Source organism: Drosophila nasuta, chromosome 2R, assembly GCF_023558535.2.
Source record: "Drosophila nasuta strain 15112-1781.00 chromosome 2R, ASM2355853v1, whole genome shotgun sequence".
In the NCBI taxonomy this organism is placed as follows: Eukaryota; Metazoa; Arthropoda; class Insecta; order Diptera; family Drosophilidae; genus Drosophila; species Drosophila nasuta.
The window spans coordinates 27,193,656-27,215,640 of NC_083456.1; the positions used below are offsets into that span (position 1 = coordinate 27,193,656).

The 21,985-nt window shown below is 40.5% G+C and overlaps 1 protein-coding gene across 1 annotated transcript; it reads left to right on the top strand.

The window, feature by feature from the left end:
* Positions 1–4,615: 4,615 nt before the first annotated feature.
* LOC132784100 (protein tailless) lies at positions 4,616–8,093 on the top strand. Its single transcript, XM_060789503.1, has 2 exons — positions 4,616–6,349; positions 6,455–8,093. The coding sequence occupies exons 1-2, from the start codon at positions 6,274–6,276 to the stop codon at positions 7,729–7,731; spliced, it is 1,353 nt and encodes a 450-aa protein (XP_060645486.1). The 5' UTR covers positions 4,616–6,273; the 3' UTR covers positions 7,732–8,093.
* The last annotated feature ends 13,892 nt before the right edge of the window (positions 8,094–21,985 follow it).

Sequence of the window (21,985 nt, forward strand, 5' to 3'; positions counted from 1 at the left end):
GCAATCAGCCATGTATCCTTGAGTGGAAGCTTACATTGCTCTTCCCACGGCATTTGAGATGAATCAAAAAGGCTCCCATGGAAAGGTAAAGGTTAATGATCTTTACAACTACAGAGCATTGAACTCGTTTTAAATTTCTAGTAATTGAAGAGAGTTTCACATAAGTTATTTCAGAATTACAAGCGAGAATGTTGATTTCATTTTTAGTAGCAAAACTATGATTTCTAAAATCATCTATATAGTACATGCATTTCTAAGACTATTGAAATTATTATTTGGTACTAATAATTCGTATTACTTGTTTAATGTCTTTAGATAGATTAAAAATAAATTCAAACATAAGATAATAGGGTTATTTTTAACATAAATGAGTTAGACGTAAATAAAAGAAATAACACAAATTAGAAAATAAAAAAAATAAGAATAGTTGTGTATTGAATGAAATAAAAAACGCTGGGTACTTTACTTGTTGCTTGTATAAAAGTAAAATATTCTCCTTTCAGTCTAATGAACAGCAAATGATTATCTGTATATTTTGAAAATGGATACTTAAATAAGTTTCAAATATTCTAAATACTTTTGTGCCAACTAACCAAAGTGTCTTTTTCAACACATCAGATTTCATGCTGGCAGCTAAATTTCAATAACGTTTTGCCGACATCCTGTCATGAGTGCGTTGCAGGCAGTTTGTTGTGTTAATCTAATCAAAGAAAGTTACCGCTGCTAATGCAACTATCTAACGATCTACGAATCTTCGCAACCAAAACACGAACTACTTTTTGCGACACTTTTAGCTGGAAAGCTGTTTAGATGACTATCATTTTGTTAGGCAAGTGAAAGAACAAACACGTTGGCCTAAAGATGTTTACAGGAAACGTGTAAAATGAGCGCAATCATTGGCTGAAATCGAAAACTGGCCAAAAACAAGGCGAAGGCGAAGACGCAGGCGTGAGAAATGCTACGCAATGGATTCAAAACTCAGCTAAACTAAACTCAACTGTCGTCTATCGTTGGCAGCAAATCAAATAATCTGCGCATGACATAATCTTAAGGCTTAGTCACATGCAAACGATTTACGGCCAAAGACGAGGCAGAGAAAAAGGCAACCGGAGAGCAGCAACAGGACATCCTACTTATTGCTAAAGCAACAACAACAACGACAGCAAAAACAACTACAGCGAAATGAGGAGAAAAAAATCTCAATTCTAAAAAAGGCAAACAAAAAGTCCTTAAGTTATGTTGTGCGTCATTTTAACTGGCAAATGAAATGAAAACAATGAGCGAGTTCTCAGGGGAAACAGGAGCGAGAAGAGAACGAGAAGTGAACGCGAAACTCTTGAGAGAACGCAGCTAAAGGACAAAAGAACTGGCTGGCACTTATGCAAACCTTCGCTTCTTTTTTTTATTTTACTGGACCAGGACATAACAATCAATTGAAATGGAAGCAGCGACTTCATCACTTGTTTCCTCTGCGCGCACTCCTGTTGCATAAATTGCGAGCGCATTGCACACAGTTCCTTGAAAGAGGACACGCTCAGATATCAGGTTAACAACAGCAGGAATAAAGACTCCGAACGAGAACGAGAACGAGACCGAGACGATGATGTTATACGCTATTACTCAGACTATATGATCTTTGGAGGTGTGTCCCATTGTTTTGGGTAGCGCTTCCGTGGCAGCTATATGAAACTTATCTCAGCGGATGCCTTTACTTTTGCACGTGCAGCTCTGGGAACCGAGTCCTGGCTGCTTCTGCTCCTACTCTACTGTCAAATCCCGACAAAAGTTGCTCAACTTTCTGCCATCGCTCAGCTCCTACTTTACGCAATTCTCTGCGACATTTGAGCACTTCAATTTCATGTTTGCATGAATTGTTCACATGATTTCTCAAGATCAGATTGCTTATCTCTCTGTGTCTGTCTCCCTAATATTATTTCGTCGCTGCTCTGATTCAATTTTGTGCACCGCGTAATTATTGCGCTTTTTGTAGTTGTTGTACCTTTTAGGTTTCGTCAGCTTCGTCAGTTTTGTTTCTTGGACTAATAGTTTACTTCCTGGGTACTCGCTGCTTAGCCATTTTGACGTGATTTCTGAGTCGTTTCCTGTTGATGTCTTCGTCGCTATCGCAATCGCTTTTTTCTTAACGTACCCTCGTTTTCCCTCATGTTGTTCTTCCTTTTGTTCTGCCTCTTTGGGGACTTGTTGTCTGTTTGTACTTTTGCGATTGACATGCTTTTTGCTTTTCTGAACTTTGCTACTCGTTTCAACGGAAGTTATCCAGAAGGGTTCTTCATTTCCGCACATTCAATGCTCATTCATTAAATGCCAAAATTTACATAATTTGTGCGCCAAAAAATACAAATATCATTACAATTTCTATTTATTTCAATGATAACAAATTTAGCGCGCCAAAATCGGCAATAGAAAATGCAAAAGGGATCAAGTTGTCAGCAATTATTGAGATGGAGACTATTCTATTGAAAAATATTCCGTAATTATTAGAAATTGTATCAAAGAAGATCTTATTTAGACAGTATCCGGTGATTCAAATATCAGTGAGGACTTTTTAAAAATATGTTGAAGGTACAAAACACATAATTAATATAAGAAAAAAAGATTTTGCTTTGTGATTTCGAGCCAATTTTATTTATAATAAAAAATGGTATATTTTGTTTTAACTAACATCATTAGTTATTAAATATAATTGGAAGATTAAAAGAATAAAGCAAATATTCAGTGAAGTTTTTCATTAAGTTATTAATCATTAGGAAACCCTATTTTAGTTTCATGTCAGGAAAAAGAAAATACAGACAAATAAAAAATGGACTTTTTTGTGTGTTTGAAATGATTGTTTTTAATATCAAAAGTTTAATATTTTTATTGAATTGTCAGCATGTTTCTCTATTAAAGGAAATTACAGAACACTATATCTACAGTAAGTATAAAATTTAATTTAATGAATGGGCAGAAGATCTCAACCCAGAAAACCTTTGCTTTTGTTACCTATGATCTTTTATGGTTATTCGATTTTTACGTAATGAAGCTGAGATAAACATTGGAATTTCTGAGGCTACTGGATGCAGTTTTGACACGTGGAAGGGACGGTAAATAAACTAAGAGAGGAACACACAAGAATTCTTATCACCAAAAGAGTAACACATCGTACATTGAGTGAAACACGTAGAGTACATGAGCCATATACTATAATGATTTGTACCAAGCCATAAAACGAATACAAAACGTTCACCTAATGACATTTCGGGACTTTCCCATCAAAAGTCTGGCGCGATTCATAATGATGAGTGAGGAGAGAAATGTGAGGGAAACAGCCGGCGTTCAGAGCCGAGCTGCTCAATGAAAAACGGTGGCAACTTTTGGGCCATAAACGTAAGACAATGGCACATTTAAATTTTTCCACTCTTTGGCACAAGGCAAATGAACAAAATTTCCCAAATATTTAACCCTTTCGGTCGGTATTCAGCATTCCATCATTCGGACGAAGTGTCATTAGGACTGTGGCGTCGCCGTCAGACGCCTCACAACAATGTCAGTTGTAGTAGCTTGGCGATGTTTAGGCTCGGCTAACCCTTTCGGGTCAGTTCAGATAATGCGTCGATTCATAAAAATGTAGCGAAAGTGCCAATGACGCCCATAAAAATTGACCTGTTTACCTGCGGCCCATTCTTGGCATTCTTCGAAGACAAAAAAGGTGCTAACTACATTTCTTTTTTCGACATTATCATTAGCCTCAGTGCTGGTCAGGCGACAACGCGTCCGGACTACCTATGACACCTTCCTATCGCTTAACCCTTTCACTTTCCAGCCAACTAACTAGTAAAAAAATCGAACCTGCATTTGCTGAGAGGAATTTTTGGCAAAAAAGTCAGATGCCTATGCGTGAGTTCGCGGAAATAGTCGATTCGCTTTTTACGGGCCATATGCATATAGAGTTTTATTCGCTGTCATATAAAATTACCTGTGACCCTTTACCTGACCCTGTTTAAAGACTTGTGGTGGATTTAGCGCTAATCCGGGGATTAGTGGAATTAGAGGGATTAGCGGATTGCTGTTCAGCGGCGTCACGAGTTTTCATTAAGCAAAACGGGAGCTGTACTTCACTTGAATGAAAATAGTAGTTGAGTTTTTCCTGCAAATTTCCCTACTGCAAAAGTGAAGTGGAAATGGGGAAGACAATGTTTTTTATTTTAGGTTTTATTTACTATCTATTTTTAATGTAGTATACTTTTGGTGTATCGTAATTATTGTGAGAAAGTTTTTTATAGGAAAACAGAAGTTGAGTTTGCCGCAGCATCAGCTCATTTAATATGCAAGCGTTCCCACGATGAAACTCCCTTGACCACTGACCAAATTCAAATATTGATATGTCATCGTCATCTGGTTTACTAGAGCATCATCAACGGGATGGTAGCTAATGATGAACAGCGTTGCAGGGACATAACTTCACATCTCCCAACACATTGCATCGCATCACGCAAACGCATTCCCATGCTGTGCACCTGAGTGAAGCCACTGCTGAGAGGGTGGCGTTGGTGTCAGCGGTGTCAGAGGTGGTGGTGGGTGGCTGGCAACACATCCTTTAGTCAAGCCGACAACAAAACGAAATGAGCTGCAAGCAACCCTCAGCATCAAGAACTCAAGAGCGCGGGGTTGCTATTCTAATTAGACCCTTAGCGAACTAGACCCTCGCTCGCTATCATGTCAGCAGCATATTATTGATCAAGTTACGCATCCGTAATATGAATCGAAATATAATTGCTCATTTTAAGTGTCTTGTCATACATCAACACGCTGTTGCCTTGTTCATGCCTCATTCCATTCCATTCTCTATTTGCATTTGAATTTTCGACATTTCTCATTTCCCACGTAGTCTACCCGGATTGTGTGGACAACCCCTCCTCGAGGACATCGGGCAACGGGCATCGGACATCGGATCGCTAGGCGTTCAGTTTTAATCGCACCAGACTTACGGGATCTTGCTTAACATTATTAAGTACAATATTTTTCACCTGAATTCCATATTAAGCGCTTACTTAAGAGCAATCGCGCAGATTGAGAATGCCTGGGTAGCTCTTTTCGTTGTTGATCCTTTTGTTGTGTTGCGTTTTTGCCTCTGCGAAAAGCTTGCTTTAAATTATTTGCCCTTGGCTGATCTTGCGTCCCCGAGTCTGCGCTCGCTCTCTCTCTCTTTAATCTGCTTAAGCGGCACGCGATTAGGCTCCTTGCAACCTCTGCAAGTGCCCCTAGCTTCTGCTTCGGCTGCTGCGGCAGCAGGCTTAGTTAAGCGCGTGGCGATTAAAACTGCTGCCACTTGAACTTAATTCGAGAGAAAAGGCAGTTGACTAAGCCAGCTTAGTTAGAGGCAAACCAAGAGGCTAGGGTGGATATGGATAATACTTATATTTGCTAGTCTATTGATTTGTTCAATCAATCAAACAGTCGATTAATAAAGCACGCTTGCATCATAAACGTGCATATTGCTCAATAGATGAATGAAGCGCCCTGCTGAACAACCCTTGCCTTCGCCTTTGCATTGCCGCTGTCCAGAGACAAAAGCAGCAGCTACCCACAGGTACTTCACACACAAATCAGACAAACGTAGCGGCCATACAACGTCCGGCCATGCCAAAGGATGTGCTCTGAGCACACAACTGTCATAAGGAATAGAGGAGAGAGAGAGAATGAGAGCGAGAGAGAGCAGGTAGTTTGCTCAACGGAAAAAGACCATAAAAGACCCCAGAGCCAAGAGTTGAGAATGAGCCGCTCGCTCTGTGTGCTCTCTCAATGAATTTTCGCAATGGCAGCTCGACTGCCTGTCAGGATCAAAAATCTCTGCCTGCCCGTTAGAGGCAATGCGTGCGAGTGAGCCGGCGATAGAACAACCCCTCTCTGTTGTACGGTGGCCAACGACCAATAAACGCGCACGTCGAACTACCTAAGGGTGATCGACTGAATGGTGAGCTGTGCGAGCGCAGGACTATTAAAACAGGAGCTGGGTGGTGAGCAGACAACACAATCATCCGTGATCTCAACGAGTCCACTTCGCCCAAAAACCGTCGCTCGTCTCGTCTCCCGTGTCGTCGTGTCGCAAGCAAAGAAACTCAAACCAAAATCGAAACTGTTCTTAGTGACAAGCAATTGATTGAAATTGCAGTGCAGTGTCAAACAACCAAAAAAAAAGAAAGCAAAAAGAAATTCATTTCTTCATCCATAAATTGTGCCTATTAAATCGCCAAAATTACGCCCCACATCGGTATGCAGTCGTCGGAGGGTTCGCCAGATATGATGGATCAAAAGTACAACAGCGTGCGCTTGTCGCCAGCACAATCCAGTAAGTATACGCAGCGTTTAACAACAGCAAAAATTACCTTGCTATCTATTCTTTTAACTGGCAATTGAAACTAACAAAATCATTTTCTTTCTTCTGCTCTTCCAGGTCGCATACTTTACCATGTGCCTTGCAAGGTTTGCCGGGATCACAGCTCCGGCAAACACTACGGCATCTATGCCTGCGATGGCTGTGCCGGCTTCTTTAAGCGCAGCATACGCCGCTCACGCCAATATGTGTGCAAATCACAGAAACAAGGACTCTGCGTCGTGGATAAAACACATCGCAATCAATGCCGCGCTTGCCGTTTGCGCAAATGCTTTGAGGTTGGCATGAACAAGGATGCAGTTCAACATGAGCGTGGACCACGCAACTCGACGCTGCGTCGCCACATGGCCATGTATAAGGATGCCATGCTCGGTGCCGCCGAAATGCCACAAATCCCACCAGAGATACTGATGAACACGGCAGCACTCACAGGCTTCCCCGGCATGCCCATGCCCATGCCCAATGTGCAGCGTAGTCATCATCATCCCGCCCTCGGTGCTGGCTTCCAGCCACCGCCGCCTGCCGCTGTGCTCGATCTCTCGGTGCCCCGCGTGCCCCATCATCCCGTGCATCAGGGCCATCATGGCTTCTTCTCGCCCACCGCCGCCTACATGAATGCCTTGGCTACCCGAGCACTGCCTCCAACACCGCCTCTAATGGCTGCCGAGCACATCAAGGAAACCGCTGCGGAACATCTGTTCAAGAACGTCAACTGGATCAAGAGTGTGCGCGCCTTCACCGAGTTGCCCATGCCCGATCAATTGCTGCTGCTCGAGGAGTCGTGGAAGGAGTTCTTCATCCTCGCCATGGCTCAGTATCTGATGCCCATGAACTTTGCCCAGCTGCTGTTCGTTTACGAGTCGGAGAATGCCAATCGTGAGATTGTGGCCGTCGTTTCTCGGGAAGTGCACGCCTTCCAGGATGTGTTGAATCAGTTGTGCCATCTGAATATCGATAGCACCGAATACGAGTGTCTGCGTGCCATTTCGCTTTTCCGCAAATCGCCGCCGGCTGCAAGCTCTACTGAGGATCTGGCCAACAGCTCCATACTCACCGGCAGCGGTAGTCCCAACTCGAGTGCCTCGGCTGAATCTCGTGGCCTGCTCGAGTCCGGCAAAGTGGCTGCGATGCACAACGATGCTCGCAATGCGCTGCACAATTACATTTCGCGCACTCATCCGAATCAACCGTTGCGCTTCCAGACGCTGCTCGGCGTCGTCTCGCTGATGCACAAAGTGTCCAGCTTCACCATCGAGGAGCTGTTCTTCCGCAAGACCATTGGTGACATCACAATTGTGCGTCTGATCTCTGATATGTACAGTCAGCGCAAGATCTAAAGAATTGGAGTTGAAGGTCGCAAAGTCTGAAATGGAAATCGAATTTTGCCGTCGGCAAATATTCGCATCCTCATCGCACTTGAAGTGCCTTCGTAGTGCTGGAAACTGTGATATCTAGTGTCGAAGTCGGAAATGAATCTCCAGAACATTGGACAATATTCAACAGTGAACTGCTGCAGAAAGCTAACTACTTAATTACCCACTATACCATATAAAAAAACCTCTCGGAGTTGAGCCTTAAAAAAATGTGTATTCAATCTATCCACAAACGTGATTCAAATTGCATTCCGAAAAGTTGAAACTTTTTGTTGTATACTCATATATAGAATTAATCTTAATTAGTTGTAAGCTCATATCATATGTTTAACACACTTAGAATAGTAAGTACTATAAAGAAAAATGTTTAAATAAATACATAGCTAAAGCTTTATAAAAAATAACTTCATTTGAATTTATTACTTCTTGGGTTGAAGGTGGTTTTATAGTGGACAAGTTTGTTAAACAAATTTTCGATTTGGATACTAAAATGAAATTTAACGTTCAGTATCCAAAAATATTTGTATGAAAATGGAAAGAATATTTTTTTTTAATGATATTTAAACAAGTTTCAAAGAACTACGATTTTTGTCAGTCACTAATACAAACTAACGAAGACTTAAATTATATAATTAGATGGTTTCTAATTTGATGATTTATTTATTTGCAAGTTTCTAAAATGAATATTTTACAATATATTATATAATTAAATGTGTTTTTAAAAACATAATGTGCTAATATGTGAGTTATTTTATTGATAAAGAATATTCAAGTCAGAGAGTAAAAAAAATGGTAATTCATTTTCATTACAAAGCTTAATTATTTTGGGAATAAATTATATCTACCGAAGAAAGCTGAGTTCATTATGTTTTTTTATATATACAAAATTCTTTATTTAGCAGGCCAAACTTCTATCGTTATTCATACATATATTTATTTGTAATAGATAGATATAATTTTAATAAAAACTAGCATACATAGTTCTAAATCGTTATTTCTTGCATTACAAGGAATTTGATGATTGTTTAGTAAAATGAATTATATTTTTGTGTTTCCTAATGTCTCTCGTATTAAAAGAGGAAATTGCATATTTTAGCAGTAGTCCATATAAGCTTGATTATATCTCATTTCGTAATTTATTTTAAATAGCAGTTAACCTTTTTGGCGACCTTTTATTTGGCGCCTGTAAACGGATGAAGAAAAACGTCAGTTTGGTCCTATGGACGAATCACAAAATGCATTATGCAAATCCTGGAACAAAAGATGCTGCATTTGGCATTTAACGTAGAATCCGACAAATTAGCATAGTTTTTCCGCATGAACAAAACCAAAGTCGGGATTAATTCGGAATGGCAGTTGCCATGAATCGAGAATCCAGAATGGACGCTCCAGTTCGAATGTCCCTCAGCTGGTCTCTCGCTCCCTTACGGAGAATTCAAAAAGTTAAAAAAGCAAAAATTCACTTTTGATGACTTTGTCGAGCGTTGATGTTGTGTGGATCGCTGCGACGACAGACAAAATAACAATTGAATCCTTTAACAAAAGCGAGAGAGAGCACCCTATCGACGACAATGGCAAATGGATCCGGGCTAGCCAAAAATGAGTTGTTCCATGGGCAAGGCTGAACAAACAAAACGCGAGGCAAAAACACAGTTGCCAATCGGCTGCTGCCGATGCTGCTGCAAAATTGTTGAAATTGCGTTGGCCAAAGTAAATAGAAATGTTGAATGCATCACTAGAGAGATAGGTTGAGTACGTTCATATGTGTGTGTGTGTGTGTGTTGATGCCACTGACACACATCTAGTAGAGGAAACCTACCCTAACCCATAGCACCCATAGCATCAATGCTTGCGGGGATTTAGAATTAAATATGCTTCGTTGCTGCTGCCATTTCGACTTTGCCAAGGTCCACACACTCGCAAACTCAACTGAACTCAACTCGGCTCGGCTTGGATGCTGTTCCTGCTCTGCTTGTTGTTGTTTCTATTGCCGATGCTGCTGCTGCTGCTGGGTTGTTGAGCCCTTTTAAGTCCTAATGGCCCTTTATTATCTGCCTTTAGACTTTTAATAGACTCAGAGGCGACGTTTCATACAGCTATATCTGTGTATTTGTCTCCCTCTCTCTCTCTCTATTTGCAATTGTGGTTGTTCGTCCTTCGTCCTTCTGTGTTGGTTTAATCCTCATCATTCTGTCATCAGTGACGTTTTTCTGCACATTGTTGCCCCTTGCCATTGTTTAGTTCTTAATTTGTAATTTTCCCTTTTTATCGCAGTTTGCAAAAACGCCATGAAACGTATTTTCACTTTTTGATTTCGCCCAACTTGAAGACTTGGGTGTGTGTATTGAAATTCTGAGACTAACTTGTACAGCAAAATCAATCCATGCTCTAGAAGTAGAGCCCCGTTGAGTCCCAGCTAGTCCCATCTAGTCTCGTCTCTAGTCTGTGGGTCAGTGGGTGTGTGTTGCTCTTAAGCCCAGCTCAGAGCGACAGCACAACTCTTCAGCTCAAGTGGTTTTTCGCCAGAATCCTGTGACGGATTTTCAGTAACACTTTTAATTCATAGATTTTCGTCGATTAAGTAATCCGCGCAGTCCGCTGATCAATGAAGGCCCATGATTAACGCAATTCGCGTAAGACGCATCCTTGCAGATGCCTCGCGACTCTTTCGCTCTACCTCCTTGCAGGCAGGTGTGGAAAGTACACGTCTCGCTGGCGACGGCAGGTTTTCTGTAGCACACAAGCTTAAGCCAAGCAAACAGGTCGAGACTCAGACCGAGAACGAGTCGAAGTCCAAGTCCTCGTTCATGTCCTCTGCCTTGTGGATCATTGCGTGCAATTACCTAGCGAAACAAAAACGCTGAGTATGCAAATAGATTTTAATGGGCTGGATTACCCTTTTGCTAAATGCTCAAATCCTGCCCGGGCGGTCTATGAGAGAAGAGAGACAACGCAGAGCGTAGAATTCTAGCAGCAAAGCAAGCGTTTTGCCCATTTGCTTATTGTTTTCAAATATAATGAGAATGTCTTTAAGCCAAAATATTAAACATCCGTTTGATCCTTGGCCAAGCAAGCCGATGCAAATCCGGCTTCCGTTTGCCTCATTGTTGTACCTGAAGTCAGTTTGGTTGAGAGAGAGAAAGAGAGGGGGAAAAATGTATAGAGAGTGGGAGGGAAAGAGAGGGAGATAGAGAAAGAGAGCGAGAGAAAGATCTGCACTGAACTGCAGCTAGCAAAAGTCAAAGCGAAACGACGTCGGCGGTTGTTTTTGTAAATTGAGTAGCTCGATTTATCGCCAGATCAATTTTCTATATCTGCCGCCTAGATAAGCAAAAGAGACAGAGAAGTAAAACTAATACTCTTACTCCTTCTGTAAGCATTCTAATTGTTGTGTGGCTTATGCTAAGCCTTAGCCGCTGGCTCTATACTCGTAGCTAGGATAGTCAGAAAGGTAGCTCAACCCGCAGCAGCTCGGCAGCTTAACTTACTTTAGTGGGCAAATGGCAGTTTTTCGTTTGAAAAATTCGTTTACATAGAAAATGGCATTGTTTGTGCCGCTTAGCTCGATAATTTGGCTTTTGGTTCGATCTAATGATGATCATTAGTAGCATGTATGTATTCGATTAAAGCAGCTGTCAAAGATCAGCAAATCAATTTCATTTAGTTTCCCAAGATCAGCAGCAGTTCATTTTGATCAGTTTCCCAAGTGACAATAAGGCGCAGACTTTTGCTTTAGGGCGGACAATCAAAAGCCAGTGAAGCGTCTGCTAATTGAAAGTACTTAGTCGACGAAGATCTTCTCGATCGTTGCTTGCGTCTTTTATACTCTTGCAGCAGTACTTGATGGCCCAAGTCTAAGTCTATCGTAAATCCTCAGTCTTCTTACATTTTTTATTGTTACAAACTGCGAAGCGAAGGGACAATAGGGTAACGAGGGCAGCTGATGAGTGGACCTCCTGGAGGTGAGAAAAATAGTATTGAGTGCAAATCCGTAATGTTGAACAATATCCCTTGGCAGCCAATCGAGCTCAAGTGCAACTTGCGTTTAACCTCAAGAAAGTTGCGATTGCCCGCATGTTTCATTCGCTCGAGATTCGCTTGAATTTCTCGGCTAACAAGTGTTATGCGATCGTCATGTCATGAAAGATTACGAAAGCTATCGAACAGCGGGATTAAACAGGACCACCAGGAGGACAGATCGTTGTGTGTGTTCCGAGCATAGGGGCAAAGTATGGGAAACTTTAGACAACTGTTTGCATTTGCCAGGATTGAAAAAAGGAAGCAGGATGCTGCTTCTGTCTGTTGATGTGGCTGCCTCGAGGCATTTTTCGATGACGTCGCAATCCTAATTGAATTTGTTGCCTTTCACATTTGATGTTGTCTTTCGCTCTCTACTTTATATCGTTATCATAACAAAAGCCGACCGCTACTGGCCCCCCAGGCGTCGAAAGCGACTGCGCAGATAGTTCATTAGGGTAACTCTCGGAAATCTGTCGGCAAAAAAAAAAGAAACAAGGTCTTATTCTCATCTCAAAATGGCGTCGCAGCTGCAGTAGCAGCGGGTAAACTATTAATTTGATAGGCAACTACTTGATATTATTATGTTGAGTTTTGCCTTTAATTAAGTTGTCGCACGAAGCGTCCCCATTCCCAATCCATTCCCCCGTGTTTTGTGGGGTTGGAAAAGTTTGAAACTTTTCAACTTCCGGTCAATGCAATGCAGGTGGTCATCATTAGGTGCATGGCATGGCGCATCCGTGCTTTCGATGAAGCCATTATCAAAGCGGGGAGACAACACGCAAGTCCTGGGAACTGTGGCTCAAGTTGACCGACAACGGCAATAAGTGAAAAGCAGTCGCGTCATTCCTCGCTTGCAATGGAGTGCACCACCTTTTGGCCTCGGGAGTTGCGACATTAACAAACGACATCATCATCATGAACCTCATCGATAGGGCCATATGTCAAAATAACAAGCAAGCGATTCACCCCTGGGCCGTAACGGTAATTTAGTCCAAGCAATGCAACCCTGCACGGCTGCATTCCAAAGCAGCGCGACAATTGACGAGAGTGCAATGCAAATATTGGAACTGGGCAGGGAGAATGGGGAGTTGGCAGGGAAAAAAGATTGGAGAGTGGAGAGTGGGAAGTGTAACGGTAACGGTAACGAGCTTTGCCCCCTTGAGATTGTAACAAATCGACTTTGACAAAGCTTCTGTGGGCACACACGGCGTATGAGAACGTTTGGGCGTGGCTGGGCCACTTCAGCGCCCAAGTGGCCACTTATCACACGAAACAACTCGAACAACCGTCAACCGTCGCAACACACACACTCACACACATTATTAGTTTTGCATTTGCGCGCTCCCAGGATATCGAGCGAAGAAACAAAAAGGGTTGCATTCTTTTTTGGGATATTGGCAAACCAATTTTCGAGAGCTTTTGTTACGCTGAACGACGCGAGTAAGCCACAAAGGATCAACAATGCTCGAGAATTATTTTGTAGTGCCAGCAAGCGAGGCACTTTAAAATTAATTTTCTATATGCGGTAACTTTGTTTCCAACTTGGCGAAATTTTTTGCACAAAACTGGCGACCGAGTTTGTTGGCGTCTGAAGTGCAGCAGCAACTCGCAATTTGTTGCACCTTTAAGCGCAGCTGTCAGTTTTTGCCACACAAAACCAAAAACCCAACAAAATCAACTTCAATTTTATGATTATGTTCACAACCACAATAAATTTCCTACTTTTTATCGCAGCCATTTTGTCAAATAAAAGGGATTTGTGCACTAATCCGCAAATGGGACCAAACTAGACTAAAAAAAAAGAAGGCCACGAGTTACTTTCTCTCTCTTCTCGAGACTGATCTGTGTGACATAGCAATTGACGCAGGGCCAGAACAACAGCTGGTTAACTGACTGCTGTTGACAGCAGTAAAAAGAGAGAAAGAAAAAAAAACGCTTACAATCAAAATTTGCGCCAGCAGCGAGATTAGCGAGCAATGAGAATTTTCCCCTCTCTATCTCTCTGTCTCTTGCAATTTAAACGCTTACATGGGAACTAATTTCTGAAGTGCCCTTGAACACTTCATAAAATACATAGACGACACATAGACACACGTATGTATTTGCATCATTTTGTGGCAAGCGGCGCGACAGCCCGCTGCGGGGATTAGCAGTTGAGCAAACATGGCGACAGTCAGCCAGAGAGACAGATAAACCGAGAGAGAGGTAGAGAGAGAGAGAGAGGAGGGAACATCTAACGGATCGCGTTAGGTGGCACTGACTTGGCATGGCTTGTCAGCTTCATGTGGGCTGCAGTCCTTTGGGGTGGCAATCAAATGTAAACAAGGATGCGCATGGTCTGTGGTCCAATGATGCTGCTTCCGCCGCGTGCTGTTGCTGTTGCTGCTGTGACTGAGTTGAGCTGCTTAAAAAAGTGCCATGACCCGTCACTGTTTACCATTCGGATCACACTCGAAAACCGTTGACAAAACTGTTAAGCTCACGCAAAGCAATTGCCATGCAGTTCACACAGACAACAAGGATGCGCTACAGCATTTAATTTAGTTGCGATTGCTAAGCGTAGCGCACTCAATAGTTGTCTACGACGGGTTCAAAGTGCGCCTCATTGTGCGTTGGCTCGTTTAATTTTAATGAGTGGCACTCCGACTCGCTGTCTAACTGTTTTGTCTGACTGTCGCAACTGTTTCAGCTTTGTACTGGTTCCGTTTTCAAGGGTGTCTCTCTCTGTCTCCCTCTCTACCATATTTAGGGAGGGAGGAAGCGACAACCCCGCTCGATTTGTCTGCTATGTAAATTGTCACATTATTGTCATAATTCTCAGGCTCTGGATATGGAAATGTGGAAAAACCCATCAACATGAAAATACTTATGACATAATTTGTGCTTTGTTGTGGTTAATTGCCAGTTTGCTATATATGGGGCGTGAGATTAACGACGCGCCAAACAATGCCAAACAACTTCGCTGCCTTAAGAAACTTATCCATCAGGTTTGAGCTGAGCACATTTTTTGGATAAATATATTAGGAAATTTCGAGCATAAGCAAAGTGGAAATGTGGTAACTATTAGACTGAGAAATAGATTGCAATTAGAGAGGAATTGTTGAAAAACAATCTGGGAATCGTTTGAAAATAATGCAAATGATTTAAATATATTGGTAAAATGTGAAAAATGAAAAAAAAACTCATAATTGTCGAAGCTAGAAACCTAATTTAATTTATTCTCTTTTAAGAAAGAGAACATATAATGTTTTATCATGTATGTATTATTTAATTTAAGAATATGTTTCCTTCTCAACTTGTCATATTGTCATTAATCACTAAAAGGCATATATCTGCAACTATTCTAATCTATATTTTCTCAAACAACATTTTACAAAAACTAAAATAGTTAAATATGAAAATGCTTACGATGTTTTCATTACGACCTTACATTTATCAAAGGGCGTAAGGAATGAAAATAAGTCGACAACATTTTTAATAAACACATTTTTTCCTTGGATTTATCAAGTATTTCTTTGCTCTTAATATGTGCATAAATTTTATTTATTTGTCCTTTTTTTGTGGTGCATATTTCTTTATCAGTTATGGCTATATAATACTGGCTATTAAATAGTTGCATTTGAAATTTTTTTTGATCCACATTTGCAATGTAATCTTTACTGTTCAAGTTTAAATTAATTCCTCCTGCTATGGGTTTATGAAACTATCTGTTGCATGACAAACTTATATTAAATAAAGCAACATAAGTTTAATAGGACAACTGTTTTGTTTAATATTGAGTAAGATTTTCAGATTACACTTAACAAAGGGCATACAATATAATCTAAATAGCAAATAAAACATAGATAGTCGACAATTTCAAGAAATATAATATAATCTAAATAGCAAAACAAACATAGGTTGTCGACAGTTTCAAGAAATACTTGTTTTCTCATAGATATCAAGCATATCTGGGCCCTCAACATCTCCCCAGTAGCCTCAGCCAATTAACTTGAAATCAATGAGCTGTAAAATCGCGCAATGCCAAAGACGCCGTTTGGAACAAACAACGAGCGAGCAGAAATTCTGCTGGCATTACTTTCAACATCTTAACAGGTATGTAAAAGATCTGGTCTTTGGTATGTGTTCGCAAACCCGAAATAATTGAAACCAATTAGTTTCGAAAAACCTTTTAATTGTGTGTGTGTCCATGTCCATGGCTGTGTGTGTGTGTGAGTGTTTCAATGCCCGTCGAAGCATGTGTAAATATTTTCGTAGAGAGCGGACAATGAGAAGAATGCAATGAAACGGACAAACATGTGAGAACATGGCAATGACCAAAATAATCCAGTTGATGAAAGGAAAATGCATTGCATTTTCTTTTTCGGACAAAATGGTGTAAGATATTGCCAAATAATTTTAGCCCAGCTACTGAGGCGAAGGCATAAAGACAGAAAATCAACCACAAGACTTTTGTCTTCGAACTCAAAGAAGACTGACAACAAAGAGGGAAACATTTGGCATACTCGTAGTTAAGTTGTTGCTGGTTCAATTGTTGCACGTTGCACGTTGCACGCTGCTTGTTGCCTGTTGCCAACTGTCGACGGGCTGTCAAAACTGTTTTGGCTGCCGCAAAAAGATGCGCAGGAAATATTAACAAAATACGCAACATACACAACATTATATAAGAAGAATGCAGAATGCATTGTTGATTTATTTACTTTTTGATTTTACGTCGGCTGCAGTTAATTGGGCCCAATTTGTTGCTCAGCCAGGCTAAAGATCAGGCCTAATGCTGAGGCTGTGTAAACAAATTTGAATTGCGACATTCTCATGTAATCAGGATGTGATTAGTTACAGTTTGGCATTAGAGTTTCACGATGGGAAATCTTTCGATGAAATAAAAATCTATAGCCACTTTAAGACCTTGCCAAAAAAAACAACAGCAGCACCTTTTGCTCCAAATTCCATAGCCATAATTAGCTACAATTTGTTGGTACGAAACGAAAAGAAGAAAAAAAAACAATTGAATTTTAATTTGATTTGGATTTGGATTTCCAAATGTTTCGCTAATGCCACTTTAAATGAAATCAATAAGCAGCCCAGTCCAGCAGAGCATGCTAATTATGATTGGCATATCATTATTACTCGTACCACAAGCACTCCTCGACTTCAACCAGTCTCTAAGACAACAACTACCAATAACCAACTAACCGGCTAATTAAGCAGTCGCAACGCCGTCGGCACACTAATCACCTGTGAAAAAGGCTGAAAAGTGGTAGACGAAAAAACACAACAAATGCGTACCGAAATAAACACTTGAGTTAAGAGTCCAAAAAAATATGAATTGACTTAAGAGTTGAGTGAATGAATGTGTATATAATATGATAAAAGACGTGTCATGCGAACGGAACTAACTGAAACTTTGGAACTGGTTCAAGTGTTTGTCTGTTTGTCTTTTCACTCATTTTATTATTATTATTATTATTATTATTATTATTATTGCTGTTGTTGTTGTTGTTGTTACTGCCTGCCAAATTCTTGCACTTTGACTTCGTTTCAATGATTGCAGCAGGTCCGGTAAACACACACACAACCACACAATATATTTTTATACACAATAAACAAGACAGAGAGAGACCAACCCACAATGGTGTACAATTACTCGCATTTATTGGCCATTTGTCGCCGTTGTCGTCGTTGTTGTTGCAATTAATAGTTCACTTGTTTGTGGCACGTCACAGCGGAGACACAATCGGCTGACATTGAAATTGTGATTATATTCGAAGCGACATGGAAATTATAACATAACATTTTTTTAATCGAATTTTGTCAGCTTGGGTAATTAATGTGTGTAATGTGACTTTAATTAATGATTCACATCGTTGACCTTTCAGCGATGACCCACAAAAAATAAAACATAAACAATTGTCATTCAATTCGCTTGTTAGCCAAATCAAAGTCTTTTAATTGCGAGAGCAAGTATTGTAATAGTTGCCACTTAAATTGAACAAGTCTTCTGGTCTTGATATCTTGCGGCTTGATCTGCATGCAAGGAGTTCAATACACGTCTCAAGGTTGTCAATTTGGGGCTGTCAAACAACTTTCGAAATTGCAGCAGCAGTCAACAGTCAAGGCCAAGAGGATAATTTGCCTGCCTGAGGATGCCAGCCAAGACAAAAGCAAAGCAAATCTCAGACTTGCAGTTTCCAGTTTTCCGCTTGCAATTTTTCCACACAGTCGTTTTTTTTTTATGCGGAAGTCTGCAGTGCAATAAACCGCTACGCATGCGCCAGTTAAACCCGTTTCTGAGCCAGGTCTAGTCGAGTTTTGGCCCGGCCCAAACGCGCACGCACTTGGCTCAAACGCAATTCCATCGGGCTGACGTTATTGACCTTGATATTGTGTGTGTCTGTCTCTGCCTTAGACTACTTGGCGGTGGGGAAGGGGAACAACTGAAGTGGGAACTGCAAAAAAATAAAAAGAAAAAACTGGTCCAGTGACACTTAAAGCCACGTTGCGGCAATTGCGTTTGCGTCTAAGCTGCAGACAAAAGCAAAGTTAAATGGAATTTAAATCGCAATGTAATAGAAACCCCATTTTGTAGTTCAGTTCGGTTCTAGTTCTTTACAGAAATTATTGGCAGATGCGCAATTAACGCTACATGCCCTAATCGCAAAGCAGTTCTCAAATTACAAATGATTGAAAACTGTCTGACTTTTAAAATAAAATCGCTGTCGGGTCATTCATGAGTCAGCGTTGAGTTTGGCTATCAAATCACTCATCACCATCTCTCGCTGGCCTCTCTCTGAATCCTGTGAATATCTCTGGGGCTTAGCGGAACGCAACAACTCACTCTCCGATATTCTTTGCTATATCGTATTTCTCAACAAGTTTAGCGAGTTTCAGTTTTGACTTCTAGGCGATCATATGGCGCTGATAAGCGTTTAGAATAGATTGTTAACCTTCGTAAAGTGAAATGTGTGTGTGTCTGTGGAAGGTACATCAAAAGTACATATATGGCGTATATGGAGCAGAGAGCAGACAATGCCAAGTCGAAGTTCGAAGTCGAACGCTCGACTGCATCTTAAATTACAAATAATCGCAATTGTCTAGCAAAAGGTTGCTTCCCTTTATTTTGTTTTTTGGTTTTTTCAGGGTGGCAGCTGAAATAATTGAGAGACAACGCAAAATTAACAGAGATGATATGCTGTAGTTTTGTGAGTTTTGCATGCAATTTGTATGCGACACACAAAAACACATATAGAACGGACTGAGCAACCCCTCAACCCCTGCTGTAACCCGCAACCCTCATTATCATTGTGATTAACTCGCCAGAAGTGAAAGCATCAAAATAAAAGCCTTTTTGCCTTGCGCACAATAAAAACAACAACGAGGCAAATCCAAATCCATCGAGATGAGTTTTAGCGACAGAAAAAATAAGAGAGAGAGAGAGAGAGGGAGAATGAGATTGAGAGAGAGAGGGAGAGAGATTGGACAGGGTGCCAGTATCGTCACATCGGCACATCAGGCAAACGCCTCGAAATCAAAAAGGCAGCTCGAAAGAACTTTGCAATAGTTTTGATCACAAGGGGCACAACAACCCTCCCAATTACACACACATACATATACATTCATATGTAACATAGTAGTGTATGTGTGCTGCACCCTCAAGCTAATCCAAATGAACAGAAAAATGTTGAAATGCCGTTTTCTAGCCTTCTTCATCAACGCCATTTGCTGCTGCTGCTTTTGCTTCTCCCGCTGCTGTTGTTGTTTGTCAACTGATTTAATTTCCTGGACTTGTTGTTGCTGCCACTTTTCGTGCCCCTCCCCTCTCCTGCTTGCTTGCAACACACTCACACACTTGGGTTGCCCCGCTGTGAGAGGGCGTGCACTGTTTCTGCTGTTTCTGGTCACACTAATGACAATAACAACTACCACGATGATGATGATGGTGTCGACGATGACGATGACGATGACGACTTGCAAAAGGGCAAATCCTTTTGTCGCAATGCTGTAAATATGATGAATGTGTTTGGGTTTTGTGTTTTGTACTTGAAAATTTGTCGACCACATGCGGCTGCTTTGTGTCAGTCAAATGGTTTTCCAGAGTGCGTATGCTAAGCGATTGCTCATTAAAATATGGAAAATCGTTTAGATCTTGCAATTAACACCATAAGCACTAGATCTTGTTCCAACACACACACACTCGCACACACACACACACGTCGCATAGGTGTGCACGTGTCGCCACAGAGACCTCAATTCGAACCACTCGAATGCCGTTGGCCATAAATTATGCAAATGCGAAAATGTGAGCGATGCATGGCTGAGAGACTTGCGTTTGGGCTTGGGGCTGAGGCTGAGGCTGGCGTGGGTGGGCGCTCCAAATGCACCACAGCAATACCAACAGCAACAGCAATAACATCAGCAACAAACAACCAATACAAGCCATGCAACCAGCTGTTGGCCATAATACAGCTCAAACAATGCCTTTTACTGACGGCATTTCAAACACAATAAATTATTGAAGCCAAGCGTAAAGTCAACAAGTCAAAGACATTACACCAACAACAACAGCAACTACAACACTTACAGCAATATATTTATTAACTGTTCTGTTTGCTGTTGCTGTTGCTGTTGCCAACCGCTGACCACACCACAGAACTGCTCGTGATATAAATCAGCATTTGAGACGGTTAATGCCTATTTATAATGCTTACTTAGCAGTTAAAAGCGAGTGTGCAACTTCAAACTACAACAGCAACAGCAACAACTGCAACAACAACAACAAAATACACCCGCGCTTGTTGCAACTTATCGCGAATTTCTTAATCTTTATCCGTTTTCCAGCTCGTCAAATATTCCAATCGTTCTGCTCTGCAATTATTGAAAGCTCGCAATACTCTAGGCGCAAATACAATAAAAATTCACTTTATCATCAAGTTGGGCAATTTACTACAATGTAGAAAAAATATAAGTATTGGTCAAAAATGTATTTATAGAAAAATTCATTTTCTTTTACACACAATTTTAATAAATATCTACATAAATAATCATACATTTAACTTACTATTTTAAGAGCATAATAATTAATTTATTTTAAAAAGTTCTCAAATATTCGTTGTATTAGCATATTAATTAATTTATTTTAAAAAGTACTCAAATATTCTTGGTATACTAATTTAAAACAAATTTGTTTTTAAAAGTTCTCAAATATTCGTTGTATATTTCTTCAAAACAAATTCTTTGCATTATTCCTAACCACAATTTTGTATATAATTCAGTCATTTTTCTAGTTCTAGATTAATATCAATATTTTTCTTCGCTAAGATTTCAATGCCATAGTTCTTATTTCGTTATATTATTGTATAATTTTAGTTAATTGTATATATAATTTTCAATAATTATAGGTAAAAAATTATATGATTTCAATTAGCATCAATAAATAGATAATAGAATTATTACTGGCTATTTATTGTTTAAAAGAATACTATTATGAAATGAAATACGCAAATTAGCGCATAAACTATTCCAATGGATTATCGAATTAAGAAAATCACCTTAAATTTGTTTTGATTGTTTGACAGCGTAAGTTTTTTTTTTTGTGTTTTGTTTTTGGGTTTGGTCATGTGCAATTTTGATTGTATGCTTGGATTGGTGGAACAAGTTTTGTTGGCCAAATAAAATGCATATTGCATCATGCAAAGCGCAGAAGAGAGAACATAACGATAGGGATCGAGATCAATTGGTCAAATTGAATTGATATGGATTTATGGGACTGCAAAGCACATGAGAGATTTTAAGTTAAATGTAAAAATAATTAAAAAATAGTTGCAGCTCCCCTAGCATAGAAAGCAAAAGTAACCGCTAAAAAAGCGAAAGAGCGCAAAACTGGTAAAACAGCTTGCTGTCAGAGCAACCAGCAGCAGCAGCAGCAGCAACTGTGGCAAAGCAGCAACAACAGCAACAGAGTTGACTTACTAGAGCACTTAGCTCAATTCTTGTTATTGTTACTGTTAATAATACCAACACAGGCAAAAGCCGCAATTACAACAACAAGAGTAACAAGAGCAGCAACAAGTTGGCCAGCTACCGCATAGGCGGGCCATGAGTTTTAGCCCAAGCCCGCGTCGCAGCGTCGCGTCTCGTTTGTTGTTCCAAGGTTTTCCCAGCTTTGCGTTTTGTGGCACTATAAAAGCTTGGGCGGCACCAT

Excerpts from the sequence above, each read along its gene's own strand:
- LOC132784100 (XM_060789503.1), top strand. The coding sequence starts at position 6,274 with ATGCAGTCGTCGGAGGGTTCGCCAGATATGATGGATCAAAAGTACAAC. Across the intron at positions 6,350-6,454 it reads CTTGTCGCCAGCACAATCCA|GTCGCATACTTTACCATGTG; the intron begins GTAAGTATACGC and ends CTGCTCTTCCAG.